This window comes from Lissotriton vulgaris, chromosome 1_1 (genome assembly GCF_964263255.1).
Source record: "Lissotriton vulgaris chromosome 1_1, aLisVul1.2, whole genome shotgun sequence".
Classification (NCBI taxonomy): domain Eukaryota; kingdom Metazoa; phylum Chordata; class Amphibia; order Caudata; family Salamandridae; genus Lissotriton; species Lissotriton vulgaris.
This window is the reverse complement of record NC_141685.1, coordinates 1,513,179,944-1,513,196,715: the sequence shown is the minus strand read 5'-3', so window position 1 is coordinate 1,513,196,715 and position 16,772 is coordinate 1,513,179,944. Positions and strand designations below refer to the sequence as shown.

The 16,772-nt window shown below is 44.9% G+C and overlaps 1 protein-coding gene across 1 annotated transcript in view; it reads right to left on the bottom strand.

The window, feature by feature from the left end:
• RELN (reelin) overlaps positions 1-16,772 on the bottom strand; it is a 1,675,658-nt gene that overhangs the window by 144,386 nt on the left and 1,514,500 nt on the right. Inside the window, exon 50 of the mRNA XM_086967429.1 lies at positions 5,959-6,215. Coding sequence (XP_086823555.1) covers positions 5,959-6,215 — 257 coding nt within the window. The remainder of the gene's footprint in view (positions 1-5,958; positions 6,216-16,772) is intronic.

Genomic DNA, 16,772 nt, shown 5'->3' with positions numbered 1-16,772 from the left:
GTTTTAAGAGTGGTCACATAATCTTTCATAGACGATATTTAGTGTTTAGTTTCAGTAACGCAATGGGCGACACTACGCAGGTCTTGGCACAGTAGCAAAATGTCCACTTTAACCTCCTCCGTTTTGGTTTCCACTGCTTCCTGTGAGTCTTGGATGACCTGGGGGATGGTAGCAAGATCTGGTTTGGCTGGAGTGCATTGCAGTGCCGGGGGACCGACACCCCACACCTGGCCACACATGGCCGCTGTGGGAAATTGATCATTCTTTGTTTGGACTGGCGCAAATGGAGTAAGTCTGTCTTTGTCCATAGTGGTCTTCGGCCACATGAATCACTACAGAAGAGCCACAGCCCACTTGCCCCAAGGAAGCATGAGCAGCCATGTTAGAGGCTGTCAGGGACTGGAACTTCTCTAGTAGCAGCCCTCGACAAGGTGCCCAGAATACTGGCATCCCAGGCCTGTCCCAGGAGACAATCAATGGCACCCACAGGACCTGTCCATGTAGATCTGGTGACTCTGCTTGTGCCTCGGCAGGCCCTGCAGTTCTTGGGCCCCCAGTGGCCCCAGAGCTAGCATGAGCAGCAGGTCTCCAGCTCATTGCAGTGCACTTCCCGGGTCCTTTCCGTCACTCTGTCAGGGCCTGCTGGGTTCTCAGCGGCCCCAGGGGCTCGACACGGTCAGCATGAAGCAGAATGCCTGCCTGCGGTGAGGGACCAGCCTCCATCCAAAGGAGCCGCACCCCCAAGACCACCGAGGCCAGCACCAACAACGTTTTCCGTGGCTGCTCCTACCATCTGTCACACCCACGCAGCAAGGTCACGGTGGCAGACAGCGTTCTGATACAGGTGCTCCGTCGGTGGCAGTATCTTCAGTGAAGCTTGGGCGCAATCCTGAACATCCACGGGGGCCCTGGTCAAGTGTAGAACAGGAGGGGCGGTCTCAACGAGGGTCACTTGGGCAGATGGCAAATGATTAGCGAGGAGGTGGGGAGCATCACTAAAGTGCGTCCACCATCTTTGCCACTTCGGCCATGCCCGAGGTATGAATTTTGTAAGTTTTACATTAAAAAATATCACCAAAAAGAGCAAAGCACCAATCGCCAGCAATAAGTTGCGCTAGGTAAGGTTTAAGGCCAACCGCAATGAATTCACGGGTCGGATAAAGAGACATAATGTGTCCTGGTCCGAAGTTTTACCTTCTGACTTAGTCTAGGAAATCAGAGTCAAGAAACCTCCACAGGGCAAGGCATCAGGCTATGGCCGAGATGGGTTCCAGGAGGCTGGATAGCGGTTGGATGTAGAACCACTGAAACTGTTGACTTTTTGGGGGAAGCTGAGAGAGGGAGAAATTCAAACACAAGGAAGGTTCATAACTGCCCAGATACTTTTGGTGCCTTCACCTAGTGTAGATTTCTACTTTCACTCAGTCACTTTTTTGGAGCTTAGATTCCTCCAGCAGGGCAAGACTACAAGCAGTAGCTGAATAGAGCTCCATGAGGCCGGATACCTTCTCCGCCAGGTGGCACTGAAACAGATTTTCTCCTGTTGAAGAGGTCAGATCCGGATCAACCTGAATCTTTGGCCCAGCAGCAACACACCTTTGTCAGACTAACGTGGCAAGTTTGTCCCAGTCTTCTATCAGTTCTCCAGGAATAAAGTTGTTTTTTACTTTTTAAGTCCTTATGTTTAGGCAGACGTAGTACACTCTGACAACAGCCAGGGATTCCATGACTTCATGAACAGAACTTGGCTCCAACAGAAGCCAACAGCAGAGTCCATCGCAGGACTAGTTGAAACCGGTCAGCTGGGCTCTTTAGGGAAAGTGAGCTTTTTGCAGCATCTATGTCCCTGCAGTTTAACAGGAGATTAGCCAACTGCCCTTTGGAGTACTGGGAACGATTTGGAGCAGGCCCAGCCCTCTGGGTTCTCCTCACAGGTCACAACAGCAGGTGCAGTCCTTCTTCTATCTTCCACAGGTCCAGTGATGTTCTGAAGAGGGTGCCCAGGAGTGCCACATCTATGCCTGGCAGTAGCTTGTGGGTGGTGGGGGTTACTGAACCCTCCCTAACCAATAGGAAAAATTTTCCCAGGGGTAACCTTACCTATTTTTGCAGCAGTTCCTGTATACCCTACTGCAAACAATACCAGAGTGCCCCTCACTACAAATTCCAACATGGCAGAACCGTTCCTCCTTTGTGCAGAGCTTCTGTGCCCACTCTGGAAGATTGGTCAGGAAAATGAGCAAACCCTTTTCAGTGGTCACTGAAAACTGTTTCTGGGGGCGGCTACTCTTCCATTGGGAGTGGTCCTTGTCTAGCTAGTTAGACAAAGGGAGGCAGACCTAGGTGTGAGTTACATCTGCCGGTGAAAGGGTAGGCATCCTTTGAAGATATGCAAGGGACTGGGCAAAGCCCCCTGGCCAACCTGTCACGGGGAGTCAACTTCTACACACACCCAAGGCATTTGCCTAACTCTGTGAACAAATTCACACCTAATTAGGAAGCTATTGAGCTCCTGGGTGAAGCTGGAAGGTCCGGCAAATGGGCTACTAGAGGGTTTCAGCAGGCCAACTGTTTAAAAGTACTTTTGGTAAAATATTTGCTACAAATCCAACTTTCCCAATGAACTGGATTTGTATTAAATATTTTTTTAATGTAAGAGTTAACCTTCTATCTTGTTCCTAGGTGGAAATAACTTTATTAACTTTAACTAAGTATACCAATGCTTCCCTGTGGAACAGCTAACCCTGCTACAGTGAAAATAGCTTTTTGAGCTTTGTCAATGTAAGGACATGTCAAACTTTTTTTACATGTCCGACTTTTAAACATCATACACCCAGCCTCATGGACATTTACGGCTAACTTATGGGTGACATATTAAAATGTATAAGGCGGGCTTATGACTGTCAAAAGGGGGGATTTTTTCCAGGGCAGATTTTCAGTTTAAACCCGCACAGACAGGTTACTAGTGGTATGTCTGCAGTCACAAAATTTGCTGCAGTCAACTAGTGAAATTTAAGTTACACGCCATGGATAATTTTTATATCATATACTAGGGACTTATAGGTAACCTATATACACCAATTAGGTATATACCAAGTCAACATGTTTTTATGGGTCAGAGTACATGCAGTGGGCACCGGGCAACAGTGTCCTAGCGTGCAGAATCCAGAAAACAGCAGAAAACTCTAAAGAGTAGAGAGCTAAATCCTTTCACTAAAACTATAATTACCATCCAGAATGGTAACTTGACAATTTTCACATGCTGTGCATTAGCAAATATAGTGGCACTCGGAGAACACTGTGGCAGCACAAGCTGCTTATACAGTATGCATAGGAACAGCCATACTTAAGACTAAACCATAGAGATAGGAGTCTCACTCAGGTAAGTGCTTTTGTCCTTTATAGCCATGACCTGCTAAGAACACTTTTCTTCCTCTTCCACTTTCCATCGAAAACAACTGCTCCAAATCAATTCCATCACCTCTTGCTCTATATAGTATAGGCTTTATGTACATGGATGAGAACCATGCAACTTGTTCTATACCATATGCCTACCCATTCGCAAACATTCTGTCACTGCTCTGAATCTTTTAGAAGACAAACAAAGACAGACAGTAGCAGTGCTCGCCCTGGAGAAGTCTAATTCTTGGGCTACAGGTTACTAATATACTCACATGGAATACTGGCATCTTCACCGAAATCTCTCACTTCCGCCCCTCTCGACTCCCTCAACAAACTCATGAGAAAATTTTACTGAGTATCATCTGACAAAAATAACTTGTCCTAAATAATGTTTACAAATAATTACCCTTTTTTGAGGCAATAGTAACCCCCTGGCTGCGGCCGCGATTCTGCGCCTGTGCGGCACATTCCAATCGCGGGTGCGGTCATGATGGCCGGGAGCCGTCATCAGCACACAAGCACTGTGTGCCATGACGGCTCCCGGCCGTCATCAGCATGGAAGGGGTTAAAAAAATGTACACCTAATGTGATGATATTTTTTATAAACGAGATTTAGGACACAATATTTATATCAGACAATATTTCTGTGCATGATATTTTTACATACAGCCCTTGAAAGACACTATACTATGGATATCCCTTTGGGGGTATCTCCACTCCCAGGTTTCCCATTTCATTCCACCCATAACCATGCCATATCTGTCTCTTAAACATATTTACACTGGAATGTTCTGTCACAGTCATTAAAATATGACCAAGGCTATCTAAGTTTCTTTTATTTTGATTTTTAGACATTCAAAAAGCTCCAACCAAAATGCGACCAGATTCTTAGGACATACTCATACAATTGCGCTAAATAACTGAACATTACATGAATTCCCATTATGCTTATAGAGAGATTTGTGCACTTAATGGCCGAATCCAATTAGCCATGTTGGATTTATGCAAAGATTATTAAGTATATACATTGACATACAATGGACCTAAACGGAGAAAGAGTTATTTACACATTCATTCGTTTTACTAAAAAAACATGAAACATTGTATTCAATGCTGACCACATCAGGGATATACACAACATGTCAATCAAACCTTGCTATATTCTTGCAATTACTTCGGATACTTGAACATTCTCACATATACTAATTCTCGAGAATTCAACGCCTCATTATTAATTTGGCACTTCAGACAATTGCTTTAATGTTTGATTCACAATCTATAAGAAAGGGCGATGCAGGTAACAGGCATGCAAGCCAGAAATAATGCTGCCCTCCTTCCGCAACATCTGAAGACTCTTGTGATTGTATATAATTTTTGGAGGAACTTCATAAATACTTAAAATGCACAGCATGCAATGCATAGCTGCACTTCCTTTTAAATTATATACCCTATCCCATTAAAGATAACAGAGTGTAAGTAAACATATGTAAAAGAGATTGACAGATCAAAACAATTATATTAACATTAGAATTTACTTTTCTCCCTTTTGCATTGGGAGTTAATGCTGGTTGCAATGCAGCCTTGTCAGTAGGCTTCAAGACCACACGCAAGTCTACAACACACATAGAAAATTATGGTGAGTGGTATAGCGAAAGTTGAAGACCGCCCTGATCTTCCCATCTGTCAATGCCCCATAGCAACTCATCGGAATACAACTCTATGGCACGCTGAAATGCCTGTATGTTTACTCTCCGCGCTTGCCAATACTATGATAATGCTTACAAAATTACACATCAAGTATTCAAGAATGGATTTAGAGTAATAAATTACCCTGTCATCAAATGTTTGGGCACATTTGTGTGCGTCTCCTTTGATGTTTAAGTGGAGCATTACATTACAAATACTTCTGGGAAGCACAGAAGAATGGGGGAAAGTATACCATTAGAAAACAAGCAATCACAAGGCTAATCTCAGTGGTCTTCAAATCGAAGTCTGTTGAGTTTAGTTACAGAGACACCTGAAAGACTGCTAATGCCTTGTATTGAGTTCAATTAGTTTAACCCCTTCCATGCTTATGACGAGCCCAGCTCGTCATGAGGCACAGTGTATCTGTGCTCATGACGAGCTGGGCTCGTCATAACGGTTGCAGCACTCCCACGTGCAATTGATTCCCCGCCTGTGCTAGAGAATCAATTAGTGGGCGGAGTTGTGATGAGCCCAGCTCGTCATGAGCACAGCGCCACTGTGCCTCATGACGAGCTGGGCTCGTCACGAGCACCGCGGTGCCGCCCCCCCCCCCCGCGCCGTGGGGGAATTACCCCCACAGGGAAGGGGTTAATAAAGACATGTCCTTGAAGATTACAACATTTTTCAGAATGGTATGGAAAAATGTCAGAGAAAAGCCTGAAACAATATCTCTCAGCACTCATTTCCGATGCAAATTTGCTGAAACTTCACAGCCCTGAACTTCCCTAGCCGAGCTAGCAAAGATAAAACTCTTAACTTGTATACTGGCTTACCTGGTGTATTGAACACAACCGTATATCATATTGTTACCTGTGGTTTTCTCCTCTCCAAACATATCAAAGGAAATCCTTCCAGTCGGACCGGCATCAGCAGGAGTGCGTTCATGCTGAGGAAGTGGGGCGCTGCTGAAAGTGTCTAGCATCACTGTCCTCTGGTCTGCTGAACCAGATATCAGCACGTTGTCGATTGCCCAGTCGTTCTGATCCAGGCCATCATGCTTGGGTTGCCACCAGCGGAAGCGTGTTCCCACAGTCCTGGCTTCCATAGGAAGGAGGATGTTCACGAATCTGTGAAGCAACCACCAATCACAACAAAATCAGACTTTAGATGTAAGATATTATCTGAGATATAGAAAAGAAAAATATAGATGTTTTTGAAAGAGTTTCATGACTCTTTTATGTGGGCAATGCTTGGCAGTAAAGTACGGTGCACTGAAGGCATTACCGTGCACACAGTGTGTACTAATGGCACGCAAGCAAAAAAGTTACTTACCTGTAATTCCACTACTCCTGCATTGGCCCCTATTATAGATTCACATACTTGATTCATTCCCTGTCGTCAGACTGGGAACTCTCATTTAAGAATGTTAATATGGCTGTGTTGGCCATACATACACTCAATAACATTGACATTTCTCATAGACTTTAGTAACCCATTCACCAAATTATGTATGAACCAAAAGGGAGCCAATCAGAGACCAGCACCATCAGGTCTTCCCTGCCTGAAGCTTCCAGCTGTCAGATTTTTCTAGTTCATACAAGAACATAAAATAAGGATAAATGGAAGCCTAATGACAAGAGGACGATGAGTCACATGTGAATCAAGGAGAGATGCCAGTGCTGAGAACCGGAGTTACAGGTTAGTAACTTTTTTCCTTCTCTATTGTTGGTTCTGTCATAGATTTACATGCTTGAATTAAGATTATTATTGCAGTACGAAATGTGAAAATAGTAGATGGGGCATGAGGCTTACTTTATTTTTAAAAGTTCTGGAGCACAGCACTTCTGACTGCTGTATCTCTGACGTGATAATGCTTGGTGGAAGCATGTGTAGTTCTCTAGGTGGCAGCCTTGGAGATGTCTTTTAGCAAAGGACCTACAAAAAGACCTGTAGTGGCTGCCATCGCTCTTGTAGAATAAGCTCTTATTGATCTTGTCAACGACTTATTCAGGAGCCTATAGGATTTAATGATGCATGCAACTAGTCTGTTTCATAACTCGACCTCTTCAATTTATTGCTCCAAGGGCTACAACTAGTTGATCTTTTTTTCAAAAAAAGACTTTATGGCCTGTAAATAGAACTTTAAACATCTTATGACATCCAAGGAGTGTAATGATCTTTCAGCTTCAGTCTTTGATATGGAAAGAAAGCAGGAAGCACTATTTTTGTCTTCAATGAAAAATCGATGGTACCTTCGGGATAAACTCTGGATTATTTATTATCATTACCTTTTGTTTGTAAAATCTAAAAGGGCTCTATACAAGATAGCGCTTGTAATTCACTCACTCTTCTAGCAGAGGTTATTGCTAGCAGAAAGCAATCTTACAGGATATATGTTGCATACTTGCTTTGTGTAGTGGTTCAAAAGGTTGACTCATCAAGGCTACCAAACCGTATTCGCCTGCCATTCCAGAGCCAATCTTGTAAAGGGGGCTAGAGTCTAAAGAATCCTTTCTTAAACTCCTTAATAACTTAATAATACACGAAGAGAAGAAAGATAACTCACTGTTTTTTTCTGAAATCTTGAAATTGCTGCTAGATGTACTTTGATTGAAGTAATAAATATGTAAAGGTTTTCTGTTGTTTCTTGCAAGCAGATGTGGGTCCGATTTGAACTGGATCGGTGTTTGTACTGACAAGAACCATAGATCTTGGAACTAATTTTGCTGAGACCATGCCGGAGCTATCAAGATAGTCTTTCATCTTTCCATTTGTAACTTTGGAATGACCATTGGAATGAGCTGCACTGGAAAGGCATATATAAACTTTCTCATTCAAAGCATTTGAAAGGCATTTCCGCTGGATCTCAGGCATGGCCCGTTGCTGGTAGAGTTAGTAACTTGCTGTTCTTCTCTGTGGTGAACATGTCCCACTGTAGAATATCCCACCTGAGAAAGGTGAGAGGCAAACTGGTTGTCGTCTAACTGCCACTAATGAATATCGGAGTAGTGCCCGCTTGGGCGATCTGCAACATTGATGTGCACTCCCGGGACATGCTCTGATGAAATGTATATATTGTTATAAGTGGCCAATTTCCAAAGCTTCCGTGCTTCTTTGGAAAGAGTGACTTATCTGGTTCCTCCCTGAATCAAGATATAAAACATGGTTGTAGTGCTCTCTGCCTGAACTCTGTCATGAGCGTTCTGGACCAGTGGTAGAAAAGCTTTCAAAGTTATATCGTACAGCTCTTAGTTCTGGGACATTTTTGTGAAGACTGCACTCACCTGGCATCCATATACCATTGGTTTCCATGTCCTATAGATGAGTGCCCCATCCCGTGAGAAATGCACCTGTTGTCAAAAGTATTTGGGGTTTTGTTAGATTTAATGGTTGACACTTAAAAACGTTGCCACTTATCAACTATTTCATTGGGTAAGTCACCCTGACAACATCCTTCCTGTCTCCTTTTTGAATCATCCTCATTTTTTAAATGACAATAAGGATTCAGAAGAATGCAGAAGGATACAGTTCAGAGAATAGCACTTAGTGTCCTCACTGCTGGCAGTATTCTTAGTTTGCAAAGAGATTAATAGTAATATCAACGTTTCCCCTCTATTTTGAGAGGGATAAATCATACCTAGGTGAATGGAAATCTTTGCCTGAAGTAAAAAGATAGTCTTGCTTGGTGTACGGTGAGAATTTTGTGGTAGATAGCTATTCCCAAACTGGAGTGTGTAAATCTTGAGACTGACAACTTCAATACCTGAGAGAAGGTTATGTTATATTAATCGCACTTATAGGGCACGGTTACCCTGGGGTGTCCTGGCGCTATTAGGTAGGTACCCATATGAGCCAGTCATCCAAGTAGGGTATACCAGGGTATACCATACCCCTTTCTGTCTTATTAAGGCTGCCACTGGAGTACTGTATGTTGTGAAAACTCTTGGTGCGGATTTCAGACCAAAAATCAAGGCTTTTAATTGGAAGTAGGGGCCTGCCACCATGAAGCAAAGGGATTTCCTGTGTCTGACATATAAATGGATGTTGAAATAAGTGTCTTTCAGATCTATAGATGTGGAGAAACCACCTTCCTTCAAGAAAGGTCATAAAGTGCAGGCATTATAAATATATTAACATATATATTTTATACAAGGTGGTCCATAAATTGTGGTGCACTCTAGCCGCTGGTGCGGCATTTAGGGGTAACGACCAACACCCCTCATATTATGATTCACAAAGGAGTTTATTAGGGAAACCAGCATAATTACAGCTTTATTTCAGAGCCCCATAACGCGGTTTGACTTCCGTCTTTATCAAATGGTAATGCTCTCATCTGTTTCCAATGCCCTGTTATACATTCTTTTCAAAGCTTTCTGGGAAATGCAGTCCTTGTCACAGTACTGATAGGAACTTCATTTGGTATTAGTGCTGCTTGGTGCTGTCCTTGAAACATTGATTCATATTCTGTTGTCCTCATTGTACATTTCCATGAGTTCATTTCGGCACTTCTGTTTCTGAAATGTTGCAGACTCCTAGGCCCTTCTCTCACACTTCGTGGTGGGCCGCATCAGTGTTTAGAATCCGCATTTCGACTTCTGTTTTAATCAAATGGTAATTGCTCTCAGCTGTTTCCAATGCTCTGCTATTCATTCTTTTGAAAGCATTCTGGGAAATGTATATATATATATATATATATATATATATATATATATATATATATATATATATATATATATATATATATATATATATATATATATATATATATATATATATATATATATATATATATATATATATATATATATATATATATATATATATATATATATATATATATATATATATATATATATATATATATATATATATTACCTACTGGCTATCGCCAGTAGGTATATATAGTTAGGATTAATTCCCTATGGGATTTCTGAAAATTCTATGTCTAATAACTTTGGCGTTTGTGGACGGAATCGGCTGAAATTTTCAGGAAAATGGCACATTTTGTTTCTGAGCAGCCCCTGAAAATTTGGTGGGGTTTCGTCAAGGGGGGGCCGAGAAAAAAGGGGGGTCCCAAAACGCGTTTTTCCCATTCATTTTTCCATAGGGCCTTTGGCCTCACTTTTAGCTCGAACGGCTGAATGGATTTGCACGAAACTTGGCAAAATTGTAGGGACTGTTAGCCCGATGTGCCTTTGCTAGGTCTCAATATATGTGCTTCAGTGGATTTTGAGAAATTAACGTTTAAATCAAGATATATATCTGTAACAGCGCTCCGGGCAGCGATCCGGTCCGCTTACTTTTCGCTTATCGGAACTTTGCGCGCAGAAAGCTGATTGGCTCTCCGGTGTCTGTCAACATTCTAAACAGTCCGGAGCGGCCGCCATCTTGTCTCTCGGTAGGATCGAGAGAGAAGAAGAGGTGAAAAACGAAAGGGGAATTTAATGAAAGGGGGCAAGGTATCCCCCTCTTGACCCCCTAGGAATGTTGTTGGGGTTATTAAAGGGTCCCGTGGGGAAAATAAAAAAAAAATGATTTTTCACGGTAGAAGCGCTTCACGGGCCGCGAACTGGTAGCGAAACGGGAATTCGCCATTTTGTGCTTCGTTAATTAAATTACTAGGTATAAGTGGGTGCGGGAGACGTATCCTAATCCCCTATGTTTCCTGAGGGTGGCTGAGGAGGCTGATATATGTTGATACATCTCTTCCAGCGGCTGTGCGTGAGCTTTTTTTTTTTTTTGCTGCGTGACAGTCCGGAGCGGCCGCCATCTTGTCTCTCGGTAGGATCGAGAGAGAAGAAAAGGTGAAAAACTAAGGGGGAATTTAATGAAAGGGGGCAAGGTATCCCCCTCTTGACCCCCTAGGAATGTTGTTGGGGTTATTAAAGGGTCCCGTGGGGAAAATAAAAAAAAAATGATTTTTCACGGTAGAAGCGCTTCACGGGCCGCGAACTGGGCCGCAAACTGGTAGCGAAACGGGAATTCGCCATTTTGTGCTTCGTTAATTAAAGTACTAGGTATAAGGGGGTGCGGGAGACGTATCCTAATCCCCTATGTTTCCTGAGGGTGGCTGAGGAGGCTGATATATGTTGATACATCTCTTCCAGCGGCTGCGCCATCTTGCCTTTTTTCGAATGCCACAATTTTGTCGTGCACGGCAGCCATTTTAGATGCCAGGCTGGTCCCAGGCTATCACCTAACCCTGCGGATGTAGTTTATGGCCCCAGCTGTAGAGAATTCAGACATGCCAATCCTCCTGATTCAGGCGTGTGACTACTGTTTCAGTGCTAGTCTCCCGCCTCCCGATTTCTGCAAGCAAAAACCCGGGGGCATATTACGAACAACTAGCGATAATTTTTGTCTCTAACTTGTTTAGAGACAAAAATTATCGCCGCACATTGGCGATTTTTATCGCAGATAAACCTTGCTATTATCGCAGAAAAGTCAGCGATATTCATGTATTATCGACCTAATGCTCTTAGCCATGTTATCCACCTCCCATTGGATAACATGGCTAAGAACTGCTCAGGGCAGGTGTTAGATTTTGGAGATATTCGCGCTTAGCGCGAATATCTCCAAAAGTTGGTAATAGAAGGTAGCGATGTTAGGGACTGTTTCTAGTCGCTAACATCTTGGCACGCCACTTTGCATGTCATTAGTGATAAGTATCACTGACATGCAAAGCGGGGCCCAAGATGGTCGCAATCTCCTTTTAGCTGTCACTAACTGGTGTTAGCGACAGCTTGGTAATAGGGAGATAATTTTATCTCCGCTTTCAAGGCTTTTAAAGCCAAAAAAGCGGAGATAAACCCCCTTGATAATATGCCCCACGATTCCTTGGGGGTTTCAGCTGACAGGGCTTGGTATTGGGTTACATGGTAATTTTTCCAGGAAACGTCAGAGGGTCGATGCAGGGGTTCTAGAAGAGGTGATAAACCATTTAAGCCTCATGAACAAGCGCATGGTCTTTTAAAGATTTGTGAAGTACTCGGAGCGGCGGTGTGTGTGTGTGCCCTCTTTCAGGAGCGGGCGGGGGGGCACTGCCAGCAACTTGCCAGGTCAGGTAGTGTTCAACACGTGCATCACCCTTTCTCTGCTTGCTATTGCGCTCCATGCTTCGGAAAGGTAAGAAAAAGAACGTGCATTTGAGTTTGAAATGTCCGATCCTGCAGCAGCACACTTCCAAAGCCCACACATGACAATAACCCGATTCAAGGCCCCATTCACCCGTTTTTAAAAAAATAGATAACACTCCAACAAAGTAAGGTTATAAAACTTTATTAACTACTAACTTTAACGAACGGAACAAAAACTAAAAACATTTAAACATTTCTCAACACAAAAAGCAACAATGGTTAGAAGCTGTCTTTTGTGCGAATAGTCCCAAGGCAGCACAACGTGCAGAGTTCTGGACGGCACCCAGGTGATGTCGCCTGGGTGCCGCACTGGTTTAGGGATCCTACAATGCAGCACAGAAAAACAGCGTGGGGCGTCCCGGGTGGTGCGGGGGGAGGCCTCGTCAGTAGCGGTCTGTGTCCAGTGTCACATGGCTGACACAACATGTACGACAGGCACCCAGGTGATGTCCAGTAAACTGCCGCACTGGTTTTGGTATCCTACAATGCTGCTCCGAAAATTGGCGTGCGGCGGCCCGGGGGGGGGCGTGGGGGAGCCGGCGTGAACGGGCCTCCCCAGGTGGCGGCCATCTAGCTGAGTTGCGCCCGCTCTTGCGGCTACAGCGTCTCGCTCACCATGTTGTTGAGTTGCTCCCACTCTTGCAGTGCAGCGATAGGCGGCTGCCACATGGCTCTTAAAATGGCGGACGGCTCCTCGGTTTTAGGCCTGGTCCACTGAAATGGCCCTGGGACACTTTGGAACTCGGACGCTTGCCTGCTAGGGCTTGGGCTCCATTCTCGAAAAGCGTTCCCTCAGCCGTGAAGATTGTATAAAAGTCTTGGGGGCCCCCGACTCCCGCAGGCTTCCGGTGGGGAGCGGCTGCCATGATTGCTCGCGGAATGACCACGACGGAGCCACGAGATGGTGGTGCTCTCATGCTGACGCCAGCTTCAGTCTGAATGATCCAGAAACAAGGTGGGGCTTTCATCGTTTGGGAAAAAAAAATGTTCTAAACCAATGAAAAGTGTTATTTTTAGGTCATATGACCAAGCCTTCCATCTTTAGGAAACCAAAAGTAAAATGAACCAATGAAAAGTTTTATAAACAAGTCACATGACCTGTTATGCGGCATAGGGCTACAAAAAGCGTAGAAAATCCGTTGGCACGTGAGGCGGCGTCAGTAGCGGACCGATGTGCGAATAGGCCGAAGGCAGCACAACGGGCCGAGATCCGGATGGTACCGAGGTGGTGTCCAGCAAATTGCCGCACTGGTGTGGCCATCCTACAATGCTGCGCCGAAAGACGGCGTGTCCAGCTGAGTTGCGGTCACTGTTGCGGTACAGTGACTCGAACACGCCGAGATCCGGATGGCACCGAGGTGGTGTCCAGCAAATTGCCGCACTGGTGTGGCCATCCTACAATGCTGCGCCGAAAGACGGCGTGTCCAGCTGAATTGCGGTCACTGTTGCGGTACAGTGACTCGAACGCGCCGAGATCCGGATGGCACCGAGGTGGTGTCCAGGAAATTGCCGCACTGGTGTGGCCATCCTACAATGCTGCGCCGAAAGACGGCGTGTCCAGCTGAGTTGCGGTCACTGTTGCGGTACAGTGAGTCGAACGCGCCGAGATCTGGATGGCCCCGATGTTGTGTCCAGCAAGTTGCCGCACTGGTGTGGCCATCCTACAATGCTGCGCCGAAAGTCGGCGTGGGGTGCCCCGTTGGCTTATGAGGTGATGCCAGTAGTGGACCGATGTGTGAATAGGTCGGAACCAGCACAAGGCACCAAGATCCGAATGGCAAGTCCTGGATGTTGAGTGCCTCAGTTGAGAGTTCTGAGCAGTGCTTGTAAGACTGTCTGAAGCTTATTTGCACCTGCTGCAGCTTCACTAGGTCCGGCGGAACTTTTTTCCTTTTCCTTTCTGCTTCTTTTCCTACAATGCGTTTCATCTGAAGACACGACCAGGTCCCTGAATGTGTGCAGGGGGACGCTATTGATTGAATGAAAATGGCGGCTTGACACAAAGCTGACTCAAGCGTTACTGTTGGTGCTATACAGAAAAAAATTGGTTTTCAGTTTGTACATTCTTCAGGTTTTTTTTTTCCATCCAAGTCTGATTGAGAGTTTGTAGAAAAATGGCTTCAGATTTTCCACATACTACTCTTCAACATTCTTCCTAAATGTAACAATGTGAAACTCACTAGGAGAACGGCTGTTTCTGTTTCCTTTCAAAATGCTGCCAACAATATTTTCTGAATGGAAGACACCATCTTGTAGCATAAAGGGCCGAAAGGGGTTCTGGTCTGGCCGATGGTTGGTGGAGACATTTTGACTATATCTTGGACCTGCCCGGCCTCGCCCAAAATGGCGCCGGTATAAATGGGACTCGTAACTCCTTGCCCGCAAATGTATATCTAGAAAATGTTATTGTAAGTGGCCCTGTTCTATTTTAATTACAAAATGTATGTCCACCGATTCCGCAACTGTTAGACACCTTAGTTCTTGCAACCTAATGGCCCGCTCGTTACGTTCCTCTACAGTGTAAATGTCTCCTCATCATATACGATTTCAGTTTGCTCCGTGGCCGGCCCACGTGGTTATAGGCCCGTATTTGTATACTGACATTTTCACAATAAAGGTTTTTAAAACAAAACACGGTAGTAGTATTTACATTGGTAAAGTTTTTACTTTTAGTGACTGTTTTCGAATCAGTAAAAGGCAAGTGAAATAAAGCAGTCCAATTACATGACGGATAAAAGGTATAATATGTAGGAACGCAGTAAAGATAAATGGTCAAGGGCAGTTGTGTTTTTCATGTCTGCAACATAAAGTGATCGATAAGAATCTGATAATCAGGCGTATCGGCGACTAAGACAGCAGGCCGAATCTCTTTTACTCAACGGCTCCGTCATGGAAGGAAGAAACGCCCTTTTTCTCGAAAAAGGAATATATTTTACTTGCAAGACAGTTGTAAATTTTCCGGGAAAGTACATTAGCCTGGAATATTATAACATATGTTTGAAAAAAAAATATTGTTCGAAAATAATAAAAAGCGTAATTTTTAGGTCATATGACCAAGCTTTTCATCATTAAATTAACAAAAGTAAAATGAACCAATGAAAAGTTTTATTAACAAGTCACATGACCTGTTATGCTTACGTTACGCGCTGCGCGCCGCGCCTCGGATCACTTCCGGGTGCGCTAACGCGGCGTGTCATAAAACGCATTACGCGACAACGTAGGTCAAGAATATAGTCTAAATGTCTCCACCAACCAGCGTTCAGAACACAACCCCTTTCAGCAGTCCAAAAAGTTCTGTTAAATGACAACAGAGGGGACAGGCAACAAGAACCATCAGTCAAAGAGGGGAGGGCAAGTTCTTCTCTTCCGGGTCATGTTGGGGCGCTACCGGAACTGATCGAATTGGTAGTCTATAGTGTTTCTGGATGTTTCAGACTAAAGCTGGCGTCAGCATGAGACCACTACCATCTCGTAGCTCCGTCGTGGCCATTCCACGAGCAATCATGGCAGCCGCTCCCCACCAGAAGCCTGCGGGAGTCGGAGGCCCCCAAGACTTTTGTAGAATCTTCACGGCTGAGGGGACGCTTTTCGAGAATGGGACCCAAGCCCTAGCAGACAAGCGTCCGAGTTCCAAGGTGTCCCAGGGCCATTTTAGTGGACCAGGCCCAAAACCGAAGAGCCGGCCGCCATTATGAGAGTCCTGTGGCAGCCGCCTATCGCTGCACCGCAAGAGCGGGCGCATCTCAACTACATGGTGAGCGAGACGCTGTAGTCGCAAGAGCGGGCGGTAAACAGCTGAATGGCGGAAGAGGCACAGTGTAGCAAAAGCGGGCGGAATGGCAACTAAAACGATAAAGGGGCGCCCCACTACAGCTTGTCTTCAGGTCAAACGGATTGTGGGACAAGGTCCAGAATTGAAGAGTCATCAAAAGGCAAAAAGTTCCGCCGGACCCCGGGAGCCGGCCGCCTATGTCGTGGGCGATCTCAGGCTACACCAGTGCTATAAGACTTGGGGAGGGTGTCGGAGCCAAGCGTCTTCTCCGAGTCCATGGCCATCACACCGCCCCTCAGGGGCCTCCGTCAAGCTGTTTAGGAAGGTAACATATCACATTGTTTTCTAATGCAGTCAGGTCCACAAACGACACTCACTTACTTTGAGAATAGTGAAGCTGCAGTAGGTGGAAATAAGCTTCAGACAGTGTTACAAGCACTGCTCAGAACTCTTAACTATGGCACCCAACATCCAGAACTTATGCTATTTGAGAATGGCAGTGACATCGAAGCATCTCAGGGACCAAAACCATTAACGTACTTTCACGTATGAAAATCTTACTTGGGGAGGGGCAGGAGCGAAGCGCCCCCTCCCAGTCAGCGCCACCACACCGTATGTTGAAAATCTGAAGCCATCGTTCTACAAAGTCAACCAAACTTGGATTGAAAAATCTAGAAAAATGTACAAACTGAAAACCAGTTTTGGTCTGCATAGCATCAGTAGCAACGCTTGAGTCAGCTTTGTGTCAAGCCGCCATTTTGATTCAACAAAGCACA